The sequence below is a fragment of the Salvia hispanica genome, chromosome 1 (assembly GCF_023119035.1).
Source record: "Salvia hispanica cultivar TCC Black 2014 chromosome 1, UniMelb_Shisp_WGS_1.0, whole genome shotgun sequence".
In the NCBI taxonomy this organism is placed as follows: domain Eukaryota; kingdom Viridiplantae; phylum Streptophyta; class Magnoliopsida; order Lamiales; family Lamiaceae; genus Salvia; species Salvia hispanica.
In genome coordinates, this window is record NC_062965.1 from 19,844,206 (window position 1) to 19,862,411 (window position 18,206).

The following is an 18,206-nucleotide window of genomic DNA, read 5'->3' on the forward strand; positions in this document are numbered from 1 at the left end:
AAAGTAGTGGAAAAAGAAAAAAAAAAAGCCAAAATCCCGAAAAATGCGCATGTCACTAATCCTCAATTTCGAAAAGTCAGCGAATATAACCCTTATTCGGAAATTTATCCTGTCGTAGTGCGCTTATTAAATATACATTAAATGTGAATATCTTTGCCAAACTTTATTGAAATACTCCCTCCGTCCCAGATAATTCGACCCAGTATTCCATTTCGGGCCGTTCCATATAATTTGTTTCATTTCACTTTTACTATTTTTAGTAGTGGATCTCATATTCCACCTACTCATTCCTACTCACATTTTATTATAAAACTAATACTTTAAAAGTAGGACCCATATTCCACAACTTTTTCAACTTACTTTTCATTAGATTTCTTAAAATCCGTATCAAGTCAAAGTGTTCCAAATTATCTAGAACGAAGTGAGTATATATGAACGTGGAGACCGACCTTGATTAGCTAAAGTCTAAACATAGAACAGTGGGCCCTATTTATGGAGGTAAATTCATTTTCCCTTCATGTTTTTTCGTTCATGATGGCGGGATGAATGCAATTAGTTGAATTTAATCCTATTAAAAAATTCGGAAACTCCATAAAAAATTCAGACTGTTGAATTGAAAATTGTGTAATAGCAGCTGATTGTAAGTGATTATTATGTGGAGCAGTTAAACAATCGAACATTATTTTCGTTATACTATACTCCCTCCGTCCGGCATTAAGAGTCCCGGTTGAATTGGTGCATATTTAAAGAAATATTTGAGCGTGTGATAATGGAATGTAGGACCCATTTGCATTATTATTTGTTTTATTCTTTCGATGTATTTTTATTAGTACTTTTTAGTGTTTTATTTTATACTCCCTCCGTCCGCTAATAAGAGTCTCATTTTTCCATTTTAGTCCGTCCGCGAATAAGAGTCCCGGTTCACTTTTACCATAAATGGTAATAGGGTCCCACCTTCCACTAACTCATTCCACTCACATTTCATTTAAAACTAATATATACAAGTGGGACCCCTATTCCACTAACTTATTTCCACACACTTTTCTTAACATTTCTTAAAACCCGTGCCGCCCATGAATGGGACTCCTAATGGTGGACGGAGGGAGTAATATTTATTTCATTTTTTATGAAAATGTCTAACCGAGACTCCTAATATCGAACGAATGAAAATGATCAATCAGGACTCCTAATGCCAGACGAAGGGATTAACATTTTCCTTCAACTGGCATAAATAAATAATGAAGTCACTGCACCATGAGTTTTCTACCATTTCAAAATAAATATACATCATATTTTTTTCCCCATCTATAACATTCTTCGTATTAATGTTATTAGGGATTTGATCAAATGAAAACTCTAAATATTGTATAAATTCAAAACTATGATCTGGACCATTGAAAAATGTCAACATATCACAAAAAAGCATCAACAGGAAAAATGTCAACAGAATTTCAACCGTAATCAATGATTGAAGTTGTGTTGATATTGTGTTGACATTAAAATCTTGAAATTTTACACTGTTAATATTGTATTAAAACTATGTTGAAACTGTGTTAAGGTATTTTGAGTTTGTACAATATATAAATTTACATTTTATAACTACCGAACGTTATTAACTCTAAGTTCTAATGTTTTAAGCTTATTGAGTTGATTTTACGCCTCTGAGCTCATGCATCTCGGCCCAAATTGCAAATCCGCAGTATATGGGCTTGGGTCCAAATATTCGGTTCAATATTTCTGAGGGGTTATTAATTTTGTATGGACATTAAGTGGGAACTAGGCCCTATAATATTTTATTCTTTTTTTCTTATACTGTACATTCGCTAAATAAAATTCGACTAAAATGTGACTTTACCAAATATTTAGCCTTCGAATTAGGATCAAAACCAACTAATCAGTCTCTAGGATTATTCTACTTTGAAAAAATCAATTCTCATCGCACACGTTTCTATTTCTACAATTTAAAGCTTGTAGTAACACTTGTATCGCATGCCCAATTTGGACAACTCTCTCTCTCTCTCTCTAACACACTGTAAAGGAAAATGTGTGGTACAATCTATTTATGCATATTGTCAAAACAACAGTGATAATGATAATGCGGCCATAAAGGATTAAAGGTATATTATTCGATAATAACAGAGCTATTTACTTTGTATTAATACTCAGATAGATATTCTTTGCTATACGTGTCGAATGGCAAAACACATTAAATATGTGAAAATAAAAATAAAAATAAAAATAAAATTAAAGTAAGACAGAGTACAAGCAGAAAATATTGGACACCTGCATCAGGGCGTTGTACCTTAGTGTATACGTATAAATATACAAGATTCATAGGAAGCATCGCCGGGAGCAGGAAATTGTCAAGTAGCAATCACAAAACCCGTTTGCCGTAATCAAAACTATGGGCTTTTACAGAATTTGGAGACTAAACGCCCCCAATTTTGCATTTTTGACTTCTTTTTCCACTCTCTCTTGTATTTAACACTGCTGTCCGCGCCTCCATCCTTCACTCCTCACACACACATACACACTTGCTCTGATCCCTCTCTAGCTTTTCTGTTTTAAAAATGGCGCTGAGGGTCAGCTATGTTCCTACCAAGATCCCAGCTTTTCCTGGCTCTGAGCTCAGATCTCACAGGGTTTCCATGGCCTCAACTCTCCATTCTCCCTCAACGTCAGCCCCCCATTTATTCTCTCTATTTTCACTTTTATCTCTTTATGTTTCCTCATGTATATCTTGTGATTGTGTTAAGTGGGCATTGCCAAGATCAGTTTTTTTTTTTTTTTTTTTTTAAATGTTGAAGGTTATTGGTGGACAATTTGCATGGCGTTTGATCTTGCCCCTGTTTCTGTTTTGGGAGTTTGAAGCCATTGTGGTCTTGTTTTCTCCGTTATTTGAGCATGTTGATCTTCTTCTTTTTTCCCTTCTTAGATTGCTTGATGGACAGAAATTGTCATACTGTATTGAAGAAACAAGATTATTGCTTCACATTGTGCTTAACTTTCCCTCTTCTTTCATCATTTATGCACCATTTTGGCTTGGATGATGTGTTCTGTGTTAATTTATTTCATAGTGCAGTAATTCCATGTTGAAATATGTATTTCCTGTTGTGGACAAGTGTGGTCTAGTCATTTAATAAGCTACTACTATTGTTCATCCTGCTGATGAAATTTGGTGGAATCTCCTATACAATTAAATGACTAATCAAGAGGTTAGCGTGTTGGAATCATTGCACTTCTCATTAAAATAATTAGGTAGCATGGACCTAAGTTCTTGACTTTTCTGTTTGGCGATTGGTTTTTGTTTGGTCTAGATTTTATTTCTTGTCTTAGAAGGCATCTGTGATTCTTGATTTCTTGTGACATATGCACTTAGTCGTTTTTCCTATCTCATTAATAGTATTTAACAAGGGAAGCTTGTTGTTTGGTCTAGTTCATCTGTCGATCGTCCTCCTTTTCGACATTACAATTTGAGTTCTTGATTTGTCTTTTTGTATCGTGTGATTTGCTTGAGCTTTTCCATGGTTGTGGGGTGTAGACTTTGGTTGAATTTATGATAGTTGTTGCTGTTTTGAGTTGGTTCATAATGTAAATTGTTAGGTCGTAGTTCATTTTCAATGATTTTGGACTTACGAACTCTTGGTCCGGTAAGATGTGATGCTGTTTCGTTTCAGCGTAGAACTTAGTATTGAATCGAGAAATATTCGACTATTGATAGGCCTAAATCCTTGATTGAATTTGATCATTGCTTTGTTGGTAGTTCTTGATCTTTGAGAGCTGTATTGTGTTGAATGCAGAGAGGTTAAGAAGCCGTTCACTCCACCACGAGAAGTGCACGCACAAGTGACCCACTCGATGCCCCGGGAAAAGATTGAGATCTTTAACTCGCTGCACGACTGGGCTGAGAACAACATCTTGGTGCTCCTTAAGCACGTCGAGAAGTCTTGGCAGCCGACTGATTTCCTGCCCGACCCTGCATCGGAAGGCTTCCATGAGCAGGTGAAGGAGCTCAGGGAACGGTGCAGGGAAATCCCCGATGACTACTTTGTGGTTTTGGTTGGAGACATGATCACGGAGGAAGCTCTCCCGACTTACCAGACGATGATCAACACTCTGGATGCAGTCCGGGATGAGACGGGTGCCAGCCCGACCCCCTGGGCTATTTGGACAAGGGCTTGGACAGCCGAAGAGAATAGGCACGGCGATCTCCTCAACAAGTATCTTTACCTTTCTGGCCGCGTCGACATGAGGCAAATCGAGAAGACGATTCAATACCTGATCGGCTCGGGGATGGTAATGTCGTGTTTCCTCACGCTCTAGAACTTTCTTTTACTCAGTTACCTCGTTCGTCAATGTTTTAAAAATCGGACCGGCCGGCGAACCGGCGTCATTACTGGTTCACTGGTTCAACCGGTTCACTGTTCAACCATGAACCGGAATATATAATAAACACATATATTAAATATTATTAAGAAATTTAATATTTTTATGTATTAAAATAGATGATGTTTATTAATTTAAGAAAATTTATTTCGTAAAATAATATTATAATTAAATACAAATTAGGTATTAAGTTTAGATAAAAATATTCATTGATGTCAATAGCTAGGGTATATAAATAAAGTATGTAATATAAAAAATTTAGTTATAGTAAATAATGAATCTTATATGGTACTAATAATATAGATGGTAAGTAGAGCATCATTAAAATATAGAGGGTGATAATTATTTATATTATAATTAATAATTATATTAAAGAATATAAAATTAAAATGAATTATTAGTTTTTGTAGATAAAAATTTAATGATTAATGTATAAAAATATTTGATGTTCAAATTATTCAATGAGCTCATGTGGTGGAGTGGTAGAGGTCTTCTTATGTAGAAGAGAGGTCATGAGTTCAACTCCTACCAACAACAAATTTTAAAATTTTTTATACAAAACAATATTGAACCGGTTTCCGGTTCACGGTCCGGCCGGCCGGTTCTGCCGGTTCACAGCGGTTCAATGCACTGGTGGTTTAAAGGAGTGAACCGAACCGGACTACCTACCGGTTCGCGGTCCGACCGGTCGAACCTGCCGGTCCGGTCCGGTTTTTAAAACATTGTCGTTCGTGTTACGTGTCGTGTTTTCTCATGTTCGTGTTTGAACCAATAGGACCCTCGGACCGAGAACAACCCGTACCTCGGATTCATCTACACCTCGTTCCAAGAGAGGGCGACATTCGTCTCGCACGGGAACACGGCCCGGCTCGCCAAGCAACACGGCGACATCAAGCTGGCTCAGATATGTGGGACCATCGCCGCGGACGAGAAGCGCCACGAGACGGCCTACACCAAGATCGTCGAGAAGCTCTTCGAGGTCGACCCCGACGGCACCGTGCTATCCCTGGCCGACATGATGAGGAAGAAGATCGCAATGCCGGCTCACCTGATGTACGACGGGAGCGACGACGCTCTCTTCGAGAACTTCTCTGCGGTCGCTCAGAAGCTCGGAGTGTACACAGCCAAGGACTACGCGGACATCTTGGAGTTCTTGGTGGCGCATTGGGAGGTCGAGAAGCTCACCGGGCTCTCTGGTGAGGGGCGGAAGGCGCAGGAATACGTGTGCGGGCTGCCGCCTCGGATTCGGAAACTGGAGGAGAGAGCACAGCATAAAGCTAAAGGAAAGGCAGCGGTGAGAGTTCCATTCAGCTGGATATATGGTAGAGAAATCATGCTTTGAAGTTTAGGGGGTCTTCTTTACTAATGTTTTTTTTGGTGTTTGTATTGATGAGTTTGTTATGTGTTTTGGACGACGTCGTGTTAGTGGTACTAGTGTTTCATTTTTCATTTTGCTCTATAATTTTGGTTTTCAATGCTAAATTGTGGTATGTTTAATTATTCACCTTTTCCCTATACCTATTATAACTCTTTTTTTTCTCAATTTTAAATTAAAACTCATGTGGTCTATCACCATTAGAAATATTTTTAATGGATGAATGAAGTATGAAGTATACAAGACATGAAAGTTTACACCAAATTACTGAAATGCCAAAAAACTAAATTGAATTCCCTGATTTATTTCAAAGAAAAGTCTACACAAATTCAATCAATAACTTCAATTTTTTAAAAAATATAGTGCTTACTCTGTCTATTAAAACAATTCATTTTATTTTTTTAGGGTGTCTCTAGTGATTTAAAAACTTACTATTTTATTTACATTTTTAATAAATAAATCTCATAGTTTACTCAATTATTATGTTTAAATTGTACTCCCTCCGTCCCCGATTAAGAGTCACACTTTGACCGGACACGAGTTTTAAGAAATGTAAAGAAAAGTTGGTTGAAAAAGTCAGTGGAATGTGTGACCCATTTTTTTATATTGATTTTATAATAAAATGTGAGTGAATTGAGTTAGTGGAATGTGGAACCTACTTACTATTTATGGTAAAAATGATGTGTCTCTTAATTGGGGACGGACCGAAATGGAAAAGTGTGACTGTTAATCGGGGATGGAGGGAGTAATATGTAAAAGTGAAATTTGTATATTTTTTATTCACTTTGTTTAAAAAAAGTTAAAGCAATTTTTTAAGTTAGTTCCGAATGAAAACATGTTTTAAAATGGTAGACGAATAAAATATACTATAAAAAAATGAATCATATAACTTAATAATCTTGTTTATTCCTATTTTGTATTTATCCCTTAAAATAAAAATGAGAAGTATCCGTTGCCGCTCCCCATTATTTTAAAAATTGAACCGTTGCAGCTGAGGCTGAGCTATATCTAACCCTCCAACCATCTCTCTTTCTTACAACAACATCCTTTTGCAAATACATATCTCTCTTTCTTACATCCTCCTACAGTAGTAGTGAAAAATGGGAATGGGATTGTCGATGGACGGCGAGAGCAGCTGCACCCACAAAGTGTTCCTGCTCACCAACTACATCCTCCTTGGCGCCGCCTCGAGCTGCATCTTCCTGACCCTCTCCCTCCGCCTGATCCCGTCCCTGGTGGGCGCCCTCCTCATCCTCCTCCACATCGTGACGATCGGGGGGGCGGTGTCCGGGTGCGCGGCAGCCACCCGGCGCGTGGGCGGAGGGAAGTTCTACGGGGCCCACATGGTGGCCACCGTCCTGACGGCCATCTTCCAGGGCTCCATCGCCGTCCTCATCTTCACCCGCCCCGAGGACTTCCTCGCCCGCCTCGACTCCTACGTCCGCCAGGACGACGGGGTGCTCATCCTCAAGCTTGCTGGTGGCCTCTGCGCCCTCGTCTTCTGCCTCGAGTGGGCCGTCCTCACCCTCGCCTTCTTCCTCAACTACTACGCCCACCTCGACAAGGATGGAAATGGAACGAGGAGCGGAAAGGTACGGGACGAGAACGAGTTGAAGACCTTGCCTTGGCCTGTTGAGGTGTAAGAGAGGGAAATTAAGTTTGGGAGATTTGTTTTGTTGAATTCATTTTGTACATCAAGAAGGTGATGGAATGCTCTATTCCACCATCATTTGTATTCTTTTACTATTACATTTGAAAAAAATGAGAATTGTTATCTTTATATGGCTACTACCAAAAACAAAATTTATAGCTGCTGTTTCTCTTTCTCTCTCTCTCGAATCTTGCACACATTTGATGATCCAATCCATGGAGAAATGTACAACAATGTCTCAACAACCAAGGCCTTGAAGAGATGTCAACAACAAGGCTACAATCTCATCCCTTTCCTCATCAAAACTCTGTTGTAAACAAATGTTGAAGAAAATTAAATACTCACTCCATTTAGATAAACATAATATTTAAAACGCTTCCGCCATAATATATATACATAAAATTAGAAATAGGGATGTGCATTATTTTACATATATTTGGACTACTAAGATATTTTGTACCATTAAAATTGAAATCTAGCAACTCTTACTTAGCAGTTAAATTACAACCAGTGTTCAGATTTCCTCAGCTACGAACAAGAGTTGTCACTGTAAAAAACCTCTCGAGCTCCTCTGCCAGACTGCCTTCACAGAAAAAGTTCACATCGCCACGTGGTGACTCTGCGCGGCTTTCGGAAGAATACACGAGCTCAGAAGTTGCTCTTCATCAGCCTTGTTCGAGGTTTCAAGGCGATCCCATCAAAGGAGACCTGTTGCTCCACATGGATGTAGTCTCTAGTTTTGAGAACCTGCAACATTTTTCATGTTGACACGGTAACGTTAAAGTTAACGATTAACTACCATAGCCAGACGGATACTACTTCAAAGAATCCAATGGAAAAACAAGAAACACATGAAACCTACAGAAATCTTAAAGGTACAAAACTATCCTAGTCATTTGATTCTGATTCAAAATTTGTACATGCACCACAAAGAAATGGCGAAAGGCATGAGAAACAGGACAAATTGGTCGACATCAACATCTTAGGTACAGGTAAGTGGGATAAATGCATACTAGGTTCTAGCTCAATGACTTCCCACACGAGAAAATTGAAGTTAAAGACTTTAGGACATACCAATGTTTCAAAAAACATCCTCGAAGCTTCTTTGCGTGATTTACCAACTAAGAGGTGCTCTAGGTTAAGAGATCTCCTTCCTTGCTCCGCCTCTTTAACGAACAATGTCTGCAGATACTTGGAAACGGCCCTGCAGTAAAATGATATCAGTACATCTGTCACAACTAATATAAGTCTCGAGAAAAGTATTATTAGCTAATCAACTAATATTAGTCTCGAGCTTTTGATCCAGTCTCCTCCTAATACGAGCAAATTTGCCAAGCTTGATCATTCAATAAACAGTTGGCAGTAATTCGTCAAAGCATATACCTTGTACGTGAAGACCACCCGGTGTTCTCTATGAATCGTGTTTCTTCCTCATCAGCAATATCTTGATCATCGACCATTTCATTTAGCTCGTCATCATCAACATTTAGAAAATCTGAAAGGTCAAACAAGAACAGTAGAGAGAAATGTGAAGCAAAGAAAGCTCAAATGCAAAATTCTTACACTAAAGAATTTCTCTTTAAGGGTAATGGATCTAATCATAAGGATAGAATTAAACCTGTGTCGTTTTCGGCAGCGGAATACTTCCATTCCTGCAACACACAGACGCCAACTTAATAACAGAATTCAACAAAGTTAGAAAACTGTAAATCCAAATACATTTAGAATGTGCTTATTATGATAATCCATGTTTGACTACGTGATACACACCACTAAAATAGAAAAAATTGATTTCGTACATCTATCATATTACAAGCTAAGAAAAAAACAGCTTACCTCTTGATTGTGCATGTTGAAGCCAGAACTTTCTGCACCCATCATATCGTGATAATGAGCTTCTGGTTGTTCGGGGCTTCTGATATTCTCCATAAAAGCAAAATCTTGGTCTGCTGTGAATGAAGAAAATTCAATATTTTCCCCGAATATAGCATTGCGTGTTTGATTGTATTCATCAAACTCCAACTCCTGTTTAGAATTCGACTGCGCCTCAACAGTGGCATTTTCTTGGGCAACCTCTAAGAAAACATCATCCCTCTCTAGAGGTTCAGTTTCAAGCCCCGCATTAACATCACCATCCCTTGCTAATAATACATCTTCAATGGCTTGTCTGTTGTCGGCATCCATCATTGCATAGTGCAACTCAACAGAGGGTGCATCCCTCTCTTGATCGAGTAGACCGGTTGATAAGTCAGCATTCACAAAAGTGAGTTCCTCACAAGTCTCAGTTGCAGGATTCAATTGAATGACACTAGCTGGAAAATCAGAGGCACGTTCGCTTTTCTCACTCATTTCCCGTCCACTTACATCTACCAAAGGCTCGTGTTTCGAAACATCAGCCTCCATATCACTATTGGGCTTGTCACAGGTGTCGATTTCCACATTCATCTCATGAACTTTGTTAACCCCATTATCAGTCAGGAGAGGAGTCTCACTATCTCTGTGTGACGAATGTTCATTGGCTATCGTCACTCTATTTTGTTCTGCAGCATTATGCATTCCAATGTCCACTGCCTCACAATTTTCAGCATCTTGAGACATCGAATGTGGTTCAGCTACAGTTGCTAGAGAATAGTCATCATTCTCTTTGCTGTCTTCGGGTGGTACTTCTTTAGAAGGTACCCTTGCATCAGCAACATTTCCAAGAGAAGAATCACTTGGCTCATCGTTGCACACTCGAATGCCGCTCAAATTCCATGTGCGACTGTGCAAAGATTCCAACTCAATCGATATTCCTGAGAAAAAAAACTACATTAGTTAGATGGGACACAGGTTTGGTGTAACTAGCAAATGATCAAATATCACGATTATAGATCATAGCTTTTCTAACTCACAATTGATCAAATCAACAGCAGCAGGTAGCAAAGCAGCAATAAAACTCACCAGTAAATAGTGGTCCAAGAAAACAATCGTCTTCCAAGTATTTTTTCTGAATCAAAGAAATCTCGGACTGCGTACACGGAGCTTTCTTTCTCACACGGCGTATGTCTTCAGAGTTTGTCAGCTGCAGTCTTATCATGCTATCAAGGAGCAAAGAAAATATCAGATTAACGTGAACAAGCCAATAAAAGGCGCCAAACTAAAAGCCGGAATATGTATAACCTAACAAAAGAAAGTCAAATCATACAATGCAGTTCGGGAACTGTTAAATATATAATTGCATCACAGGGAATATCAAATGAGAGTAGAAAAGAGAAACTTACTCGCCGTGCAATACCATAGTATCGTCCATAAATACTTTTCTTTTGGGAGCACTAGTACGTTGAGTAGCGTGAGTACGTTTAGTAGATGCCGCCTCAGAAGGACGAGGTGTTGCCTTCACTTTCAAAACTGATGATTTTCCCACTGAGGAGATATATAACATCAATCAGAAACCATTTGATGGAAGATACAAAACTAAAACAAAACATCATACCTAAAATGGAAGACAATAAATCATCATCATCGGGCACAGATTCGACCGTTCTTTTAAAACGGACCAGTCTTGAAGATTCAACTGAGTTCAGACTCTGCTCTGTCCATGCACTTTCAGTAAAACTACGCTTCTTGCCAGAAATGATTTTGCTTCCAGCATCACTAGCATCAAGCCCGACAAACTCACCGGAGCCCATCTCTGTAAACATGTTATTATGTTGGTTTATGTCTTCTGGTACGGATAACAATTTTTCTGGTGCAGGCAGATCGGCTTCTGCAGAACTATTTAGATTATCCACCAGACCATCATGTGCACCGGCATTCGTTACATGACTATTGGGTTCGTTGGAAGCTGCATCAGTGCCTTCTCGCAGTGCATGTTCTTGCATGTGCTTCTCCTCCAAAACTTCTTCTGGATTATCAGCTCCAGAGCATCCTTTACCTGATAAAACAATTTTCGATATCAAACAAGGATTTGTAGGTATATATAACGACTTTCCATATCAAACTAGACAGCAAGTTTAAGTCTGAAAGACACACCTATCATTACCATCTCCTCTGCCTCAGAAGTTGCCAAGTCGATAACATCAGATTGTACAGAAGCATCTGCTGACAAGGCATATTTAGAAACAAAATCAGGCTGTTCCAGGTTAGAATTGCATGGTCTTAGAAAAGGAGTCTCAGAAGAAGCCACTTTTTCATGAACATTAAGGTTCGACGAGTTCGGATCTCCCAGTTCATTAGAGGCCTTAGTTTCACGATTTTGTGGAAAAGGTTCATCTTGGTGGTAGTTGCTAGCCTCACCAGAAATTTCACGAGCACTTTTCTCAATGCCGGTAAAGGGGCCTTGATGGTGATCATCCTCGTCAACTGGGCAAATTGAGTTCATACCATCAGCATCTGCATTCTGGCAGGGAGCTTGAGATGCCCCATTGATTTTATCATCCAACTCCAAAGAAGAGTTTACAGATTTATCCTGACCAACTGCTAAAGTCTCGACCAAATTATGTTCCATATTAGCTTCAGTAAGAGATTCTCTTAGTGGCTTCGAAGAATCAACACCCAAGCCACCTGACTGATGGCCATTGTCCTCAGGTGGCACCACTGGAACTGCATCACAAATTTTATTATCGTGAGAAAACCAATTGACCCCTTGTTTATCCTCATTAATATTGTTGTCTGCATTTTCTATCACAGTAGATTCCCCTAAACGACATTCCGCTTCCATATGGTCATCAAAGGCCGAAACCTCTTGGACATTGGATAAATTAGGCTCTTCCACCAGCCCAGGGGTAGATGGAGCCTGTGCATTTATGAGATCATCATAGACATCAACATCATCAACCTGCATCAAACACAAATTATCTTCATTACAAAAGCTCCTGGAACTTCCGAACTGCATTAAAAAAAAAACCTAGTTTATGAAGGCCTGAGCAATTACCTTGGTTCCTGAATCAGCATTCCTAATTTCAGGATGCTCATCTTGCTTGAGAGGTGTCATCGGTCCAACCGAAGCCTGTGGATCACACCTGTAATTACAAAGCCAAAATGAACTCCATATATTATCTAGTGTGCAGTTGTCTTTAAATTTCTATATCCTTCTAAAGACTTTTGAGGGTCCCACGGGAAAACATATGCATATACAAGCCACTTTAGGGAATTACACGAGTCAAATAGTACTTCGTTATGAAATTCCTATTCAAGCTCAATGGCATCCTAAACAACAAATGTAAGTTGAGGAAAGCCAAGAAAACACTTTGAAATGCCACAAAAAAGCTAAAACGAGTCTTAACCTTTCATTTTCAAGTCCTGCAGTGCCATCCTTGTCCAAAAACAATTCCTGTATGCATTGAATTGATGAGCAGAAGAATTGGGTTAATTTTTTTTGAGCTGATGTTGCCAAATGAGTTCATTAATTTTAGTTTCAGATGCTTAAGATATATAATGATAGGGTCGGATGTTACAGTTCTTCACGGACACATCTTGCAACAATAATAACAATTGCATAACTTATTATAAGTAGTTAAATGAAGATCTAAAGTGACATAAAAAAGAGAAAACAAACATGATGGCAGCACAATATTAAGATGTACCTCGTCAAGGTCCAAACCAGAAGCATCACCATCTCCAAACCTCTCTGACAGAACACAAGCCACGTTAGGAAACAAGTTGCAACACATTTTTAAATGACAAAAATTTCAAACATCTCTTTGACTTGCATTGCTGCTTGTCAAGAATGAACCATAATAGTACCAACCATCCAGACCAAACTTTGACGTGGAGTAAGTGACGCCATCAAGAGTATCTTGAAGGGTTATTTGCTCTCTTGAACTGATATGATGATCTACAAAATTACTGAAAAGTAGAAATAGGCATGTTATCACTGTGAATACTAATTATTGCATATTCTCCCCAAAAGGTAAAAAATAAAAGCGACGAAATTCTCATTTACGAACATTAAAACTACTCCATTTAATTCATAGGTCCATCAAGTCAGCTATAGCTCATAAGTAGACATGAAATGTTTTCAGACTCACCCATGGAAGATTTCATTATCTGGCAGCTCAAAATCATCAAGGTCGAACGTTTCGGGCAAGGTGATGGTATGATAAGGGGCCTTAGACTGTTCTGGTGGTAGATCCACCGCAGCAGAACGAAAAGCTTGCTTAACATTGAGTAAAGCCTCACTGCAATCATCAAATAGGTAGTTCACCTTCCGAGAATATATCCTCACCACGCCAAGTAGAAGATGGCTGGACAAACGAAGTGCAATGGGCACATCCGGGGAAAGAATAGAGTCTGTGCAAGATAAACAGCTTGTATCAAATAAGGGGTAAGGTGGAAGTGGGGGAGTTTCACTAGATACTTCTTTACAGATATTATCAGACATAAAGTAGAAAATGGTGACACCATCAGTTAATGACGTAGGTCGTACTTAGAAATTTTAATGTTTGGCACCATCTTCATTGATCATAACATCAAACATAAACCAAGCACAAATTTAGGAGTTAAATGGATACCACGTCACCTATCTGGTCGAACAGACTAACAGATACTACCAAGGTAGCATATTTACCATAAATTCTTATATCTTCCTCTTCACCATCATTCCGCACCCAAAAATTTATAACAGCATTAAAATATCAACTTCAATTCATAAGCATAAACCACATAACACCTTGGAACCTTTTGAGGTGCTCCGGCAGTTCTAAAGAATAAACCTCCTCTACGCATGATTTCCATTTGATTCCAAAGATTATCTTCTATTTTTCATTTTAACAAAGTTAACCAATGCCAACCACAACCTAGAACGGCGTAGAAAACTAAACGCAATCCATGCAACGTGACTCGCCTTTCCAAAACTGGACAGACTCACATTAATTATCCTTCTTTATTTCAAGTCTTGTAAGAGTTTAAAAAAACAGATTCTCTCAATCCAGACAAGACAACAGGCGAATCGAGAAATTGAGCATGAAAGTTTGAGATATACAGTATTTAACAGAAAAAAGAACAAATCTTTACCTACTGATACCCCGATATCAGTATCAGCAACTTGATTCTTGCGGAGCTTCCTTTCCAAATGAGCTGCTATCCAAATGGTTCCCAAAGGCCCCTTTTTCGCCAATATAAATTGTGAATAAAACATTTTCCTAAATTTCCCTCTTTCAACCCCCCAACACAATTACTTCAAACTATTCTTACCTAATCCCAATCTCCCAAATCAACAAATTAAGCCCTAGAATCCGATGCAATCCAAACTTACCAAAAAAATCCCAACTTTCAACTTCAATCAGGGCTCACATGTAAAACCACGCACAATCCTCGTCCATTCCCCATTCTCAATGAACCTACAAAAACGTAAAACCCTAAATTCTGCATAAACAGCCACACCTAACTAATACTAATAAACTCCCCCAAAAACACCGAATAAAATCAACTTTCTCCCTCAAACCCACATAAATTATCAACTTAAGAAGTTGAAAAAACACGGTAACACATCCAATTTGAGCTTCAATTCCAGCAAAGATCGAAGTCAGAGCAGAGTCCAAGAACAGCTTTTTCAACCACAGATTGACCTATGAGTGGAAATTATCTGCATGTATATGCAAAATGGGGCTTCGAGTGAGAGAGAGAAAGAGGGAATCTCGCACTTGGGTTGGTGAAACAGAGATTGAATCTTGTTTTCTCGAGAGCGTGAAATTTTGCAAGCACTCTTTTGATTTTTCGTTGTTTTATTTCTTTTTAAGGAAAAGCGCCTTCGGTTTAGAACTGAGGAAAAGTCAATTGCAAAGCCGCAAATGGACGGCCACGATTATCCGTTGGGGAAAAACGACGGTTCTGATTGAAATTTGGACTTTTGGCGCATCCAAGCTAGAGAACTTAATTTATTAATTAATTACAGTTTGGTCCTTAGGTTTTGCGAATTATACAATTGGATGCACATTATTTGTACATAAATACACACACTAGTTCACGTTCAAACACACGCAGTGGTGTCCAAGATGATGGGAAGATGCTGTTCGTCGATTCCAATGCCGAATCCCAGCGAATTGAAGCCATTTCAGACCATCAATGGATTTCAGCAGCTAGCTGAAAGTCGTCGCTTCAAGGTTACATAATGCTTCGTTTTTCTTAATTGGAAAATTACAAATTGTCAGCAATTTGATGTTAACATTTTTCGATTTCTGTATTTCATCAGTTCGGCTCAATGTGTTGTAGTGGCATTCAGTAATTTATTTGATTTAGTAACTGTATCGAATGCGTCAATTGATGAGAGCGGATTATTCATTTGATGAAGAAATTCGTGGTTTTTTAGCTTGTGATTAGTTGATTAGATTAGGTTTTAAATCAAAAACTACAGATTGATTACACTCAGTTGATGGTTTGATCCGTGTTGAATGTTAAGTGAAGTAGAATTGTGAATATGCATTTGCATCACCTCCTATTAATATCCCAGTTAGGGTTGAATTTTTTGTGCGTTTTGGTAAATACATCAATTGAAAAATGTAGAAGTTAGCAGTCAGTCGTGTTCGTGCTAGTTATTGTTATCAACATATTTACGATCGTGTGGGGTCAGGCGTGGTTCTTGGATCAGTTTGGAGTTCTACACGACGGGAAGCAGCCATACCCCGGTGCCATTACTACATGTATGTTCTTGATAGTTAGCTTTGCCAATTTGGTAAGGTTGATTTTTTGTCAATAACTAATCTCACTTGTATACCTTCAGTGTTAGTATCGACTAACTATCTGTGATTTTTGTTGTGTCTGCACTTGTGTGTTGGAATAGTAGAAAAGTTGGCAGCTTGTGGAACTAAGATGGTAATCATTAGCAATTCTTCTAGGCGTGCATCAACAACCATGGAAAAATTAAGTAGCCTTGGATTCAACCCCTCGCACTTTCTGGGAGCCATTACCAGCGGGGAGTTAACACACCAGTACCTTCTGAGGTTCAATATTCTGTTGCCTGCTATCTTATTCGAGACTAAAAAATTCTTCTGGGATTCCTCTGGTTTTGACATATGAATTATGATTAGACGAGACGATCCTTGGTTTGCTGCACTAGGGAACTCCTGCATTCACATGACCTGGAGTGACAGAGGAGCTATATCCCTTGAGGTATGCTTGAGTTTTCCTGACTTGCGTTATCTCAAAAAGTAATTTTCTTTTCTCAATATCCATTGGTCAGTCTGTAGATGCTAACTACAAAACATTGGAGATTCTTTTATTTTAATTTTAGAATGGGTAAAATGGATGCCTAAGAGAAATTAGAATGTGTGATATTAAAAGCTATATGTTGCTACATAAAAATGAGGAAAATCTATGTGGTGCTAGATGTTGCTCTGGTTGATTACTCTATGAAAGTTCATGATTAAGCATGCTTTTTCATACAAAATTAGTTTGTGTTTGAGTTTCTCTTGCAAATTTCCTAAATTCTCTTTTTTGTTAGTATGATTTTGGAACAATTCCTTGCTTCAGGGCTTAGGGCTCCAAGTAGTAGAAAATGTTGAAGAAGCTCAGTTCGTTTTGGCTCATGGTACTGAAGCTTTGGGGCTTCCATCGGGAGACGCACTTCCAATGAGTATAGAAGAACTCAACAAAGTGTTGGAGAAATGTGCTGCTAAAAAGATTCCTATGGTTGTTGCCAATCCGGATTTTGTCACAGTTGAGGCTAGAGCTTTGAGAGTGATGCCTGGTAGAGACTAATATCTATGCACTCGTTTCTTGTCTGAAGTTGCTGACGGTTTAAATATTTCTGTCATTTGAAAGACTCCCTCCTTCATGTGAATGGAATTGATGTTAGTTGTTTTTACTCCATCAGGAACATTGGCAACCACGTATGAGAAGCTTGGTGGCGAAGTGAAGTGGATGGGCAAGCCGGGCGAGGTGATTCTCTTTTGTATTACCATTGAAAGCATTCTCTAATCGGCTGCGGTTTTGCAACCAAATGTGAAAATTGTGATTGCGATGTCTTAACCACAAACTCTAAACATTTACTAATCTTTACTTGTAAATAGATCATATATAAATCAGCCATGGCAATGGCTGGTGTGGAAGCTTCTGATAGCATTGCTGTTGGCGACTCTCTCCACCACGACATAAAAGGCGCAAATATTGCCGGCATATCTTCAGCTCTCACCACTGGCGGCATCCATGCAACTGAACTCGGACTTACTGCGTTTGGAGAGGTTGCTTCTGAATCATCTGTTCGCTCTCTTGCTGTTAAGTACGAGGCTTATCCGAGTTACGTGCTTCCCTCGTTTACATGGTAGCATCGCTCTCATCTGAGCTTCAACCAGCTGATCTTGGCCAACAAAATTTGGATGTTATTGCAGTTGCTCACATTTGACGTTGAGATTTATAGAAGTTCCAAATCCGATGTTATATGTTATTACATTGTTTCATATTCACGGTTCCTCATTTATCACGCAAAATAAGATTAATTCATTTTTTTTACATATGATTAATTTTTCAATGTGAAAATTAGTAATTTTCTAGTATGTGTGTGTGAGAGAGAATTTTCAAAAAGAGGAAAATAACTGTTTTTTGGGTGCAAAGAAGAAATTTAGTATTTACATATTAAGAAGGGACATAGTGAAAATAATCTCAATATACATATTACTACTCCGTTTAAATAAAGTTTTATTAAACCAACGTCTTTAATTCATGCTCTCTTCTTAAACATCTCGTAATTTTGCGAAAAAATAAAAGTTGTATACTAGTATTTTGCTTTACATATTATGTTGCGATTGGTTAGGTGGATTATAATTTAATTAATGTGGATTTTCTTTAAATATTACGGTATTTTATAAAATTGATTGTTTT

General features: G+C 38.5%; 4 protein-coding genes across 7 annotated transcripts; 3 read left to right on the forward strand and 1 right to left on the reverse strand.

Annotated features, from left to right (window-relative positions):
• The first annotated feature begins 2,371 nt into the window (after positions 1-2,371).
• LOC125201215 (stearoyl-[acyl-carrier-protein] 9-desaturase, chloroplastic-like) lies at positions 2,372-5,886 on the forward strand. Of its 2 annotated transcripts, none has more exons than XM_048099238.1 (3): positions 2,372-2,677; positions 3,801-4,296; positions 5,162-5,886. In XM_048099238.1, the coding sequence occupies exons 1-3, from the start codon at positions 2,571-2,573 to the stop codon at positions 5,726-5,728; spliced, it is 1,170 nt and encodes a 389-aa protein (XP_047955195.1). In that variant the 5' UTR covers positions 2,372-2,570; the 3' UTR covers positions 5,729-5,886. The 2 variants fall into 2 exon arrangements, with proteins under 2 accessions (XP_047955195.1, XP_047955196.1); XM_048099239.1 differs by lacking the exon at positions 2,372-2,677 and adding an exon at positions 2,805-3,650.
• Positions 5,887-6,790: 904 nt separating this feature from the next.
• LOC125185881 lies at positions 6,791-7,541 on the forward strand. Its single transcript, XM_048082291.1, has one exon. The coding sequence runs from the start codon at positions 6,862-6,864 to the stop codon at positions 7,402-7,404; it is 543 nt and encodes a 180-aa protein (XP_047938248.1). The 5' UTR covers positions 6,791-6,861; the 3' UTR covers positions 7,405-7,541.
• Positions 7,542-7,776: 235 nt separating this feature from the next.
• Positions 7,777-15,103, reverse strand: LOC125185591 (sister chromatid cohesion 1 protein 4-like). 3 transcript variants are annotated; one of them, XM_048082258.1, is made up of 16 exons: positions 14,406-15,103; positions 13,421-13,682; positions 13,141-13,238; positions 12,977-13,020; positions 12,677-12,723; positions 12,325-12,412; positions 11,688-12,228; positions 11,424-11,489; positions 10,885-11,325; positions 10,673-10,814; positions 10,353-10,489; positions 9,249-10,204; positions 9,031-9,064; positions 8,796-8,907; positions 8,487-8,616; positions 7,777-8,159 (listed from the first exon to the last, which is right to left on the reverse strand). In XM_048082258.1, exons 1-16 carry the CDS (start codon positions 14,527-14,529, stop codon positions 8,061-8,063), a joined length of 3,321 nt encoding a protein of 1,106 aa, XP_047938215.1. In that variant the 5' UTR covers positions 14,530-15,103; the 3' UTR covers positions 7,777-8,060. The 3 variants fall into 3 exon arrangements, with proteins under 3 accessions (XP_047938215.1, XP_047938140.1, XP_047938240.1); XM_048082183.1 differs by having other exon boundaries at positions 11,424-12,228; XM_048082283.1 differs by lacking the exon at positions 14,406-15,103 and having other exon boundaries at positions 11,424-12,228; positions 13,137-13,238; positions 13,421-13,562.
• A 262-nt stretch (positions 15,104-15,365) lies between these two features.
• On the forward strand, positions 15,366-17,839 carry LOC125214524. Its single transcript, XM_048115588.1, has 7 exons — positions 15,366-15,493; positions 15,961-16,030; positions 16,171-16,330; positions 16,418-16,499; positions 16,860-17,076; positions 17,203-17,267; positions 17,399-17,839. Exons 1-7 carry the CDS (start codon positions 15,386-15,388, stop codon positions 17,651-17,653), a joined length of 957 nt encoding a protein of 318 aa, XP_047971545.1. The 5' UTR covers positions 15,366-15,385; the 3' UTR covers positions 17,654-17,839.
• The last annotated feature ends 367 nt before the right edge of the window (positions 17,840-18,206 follow it).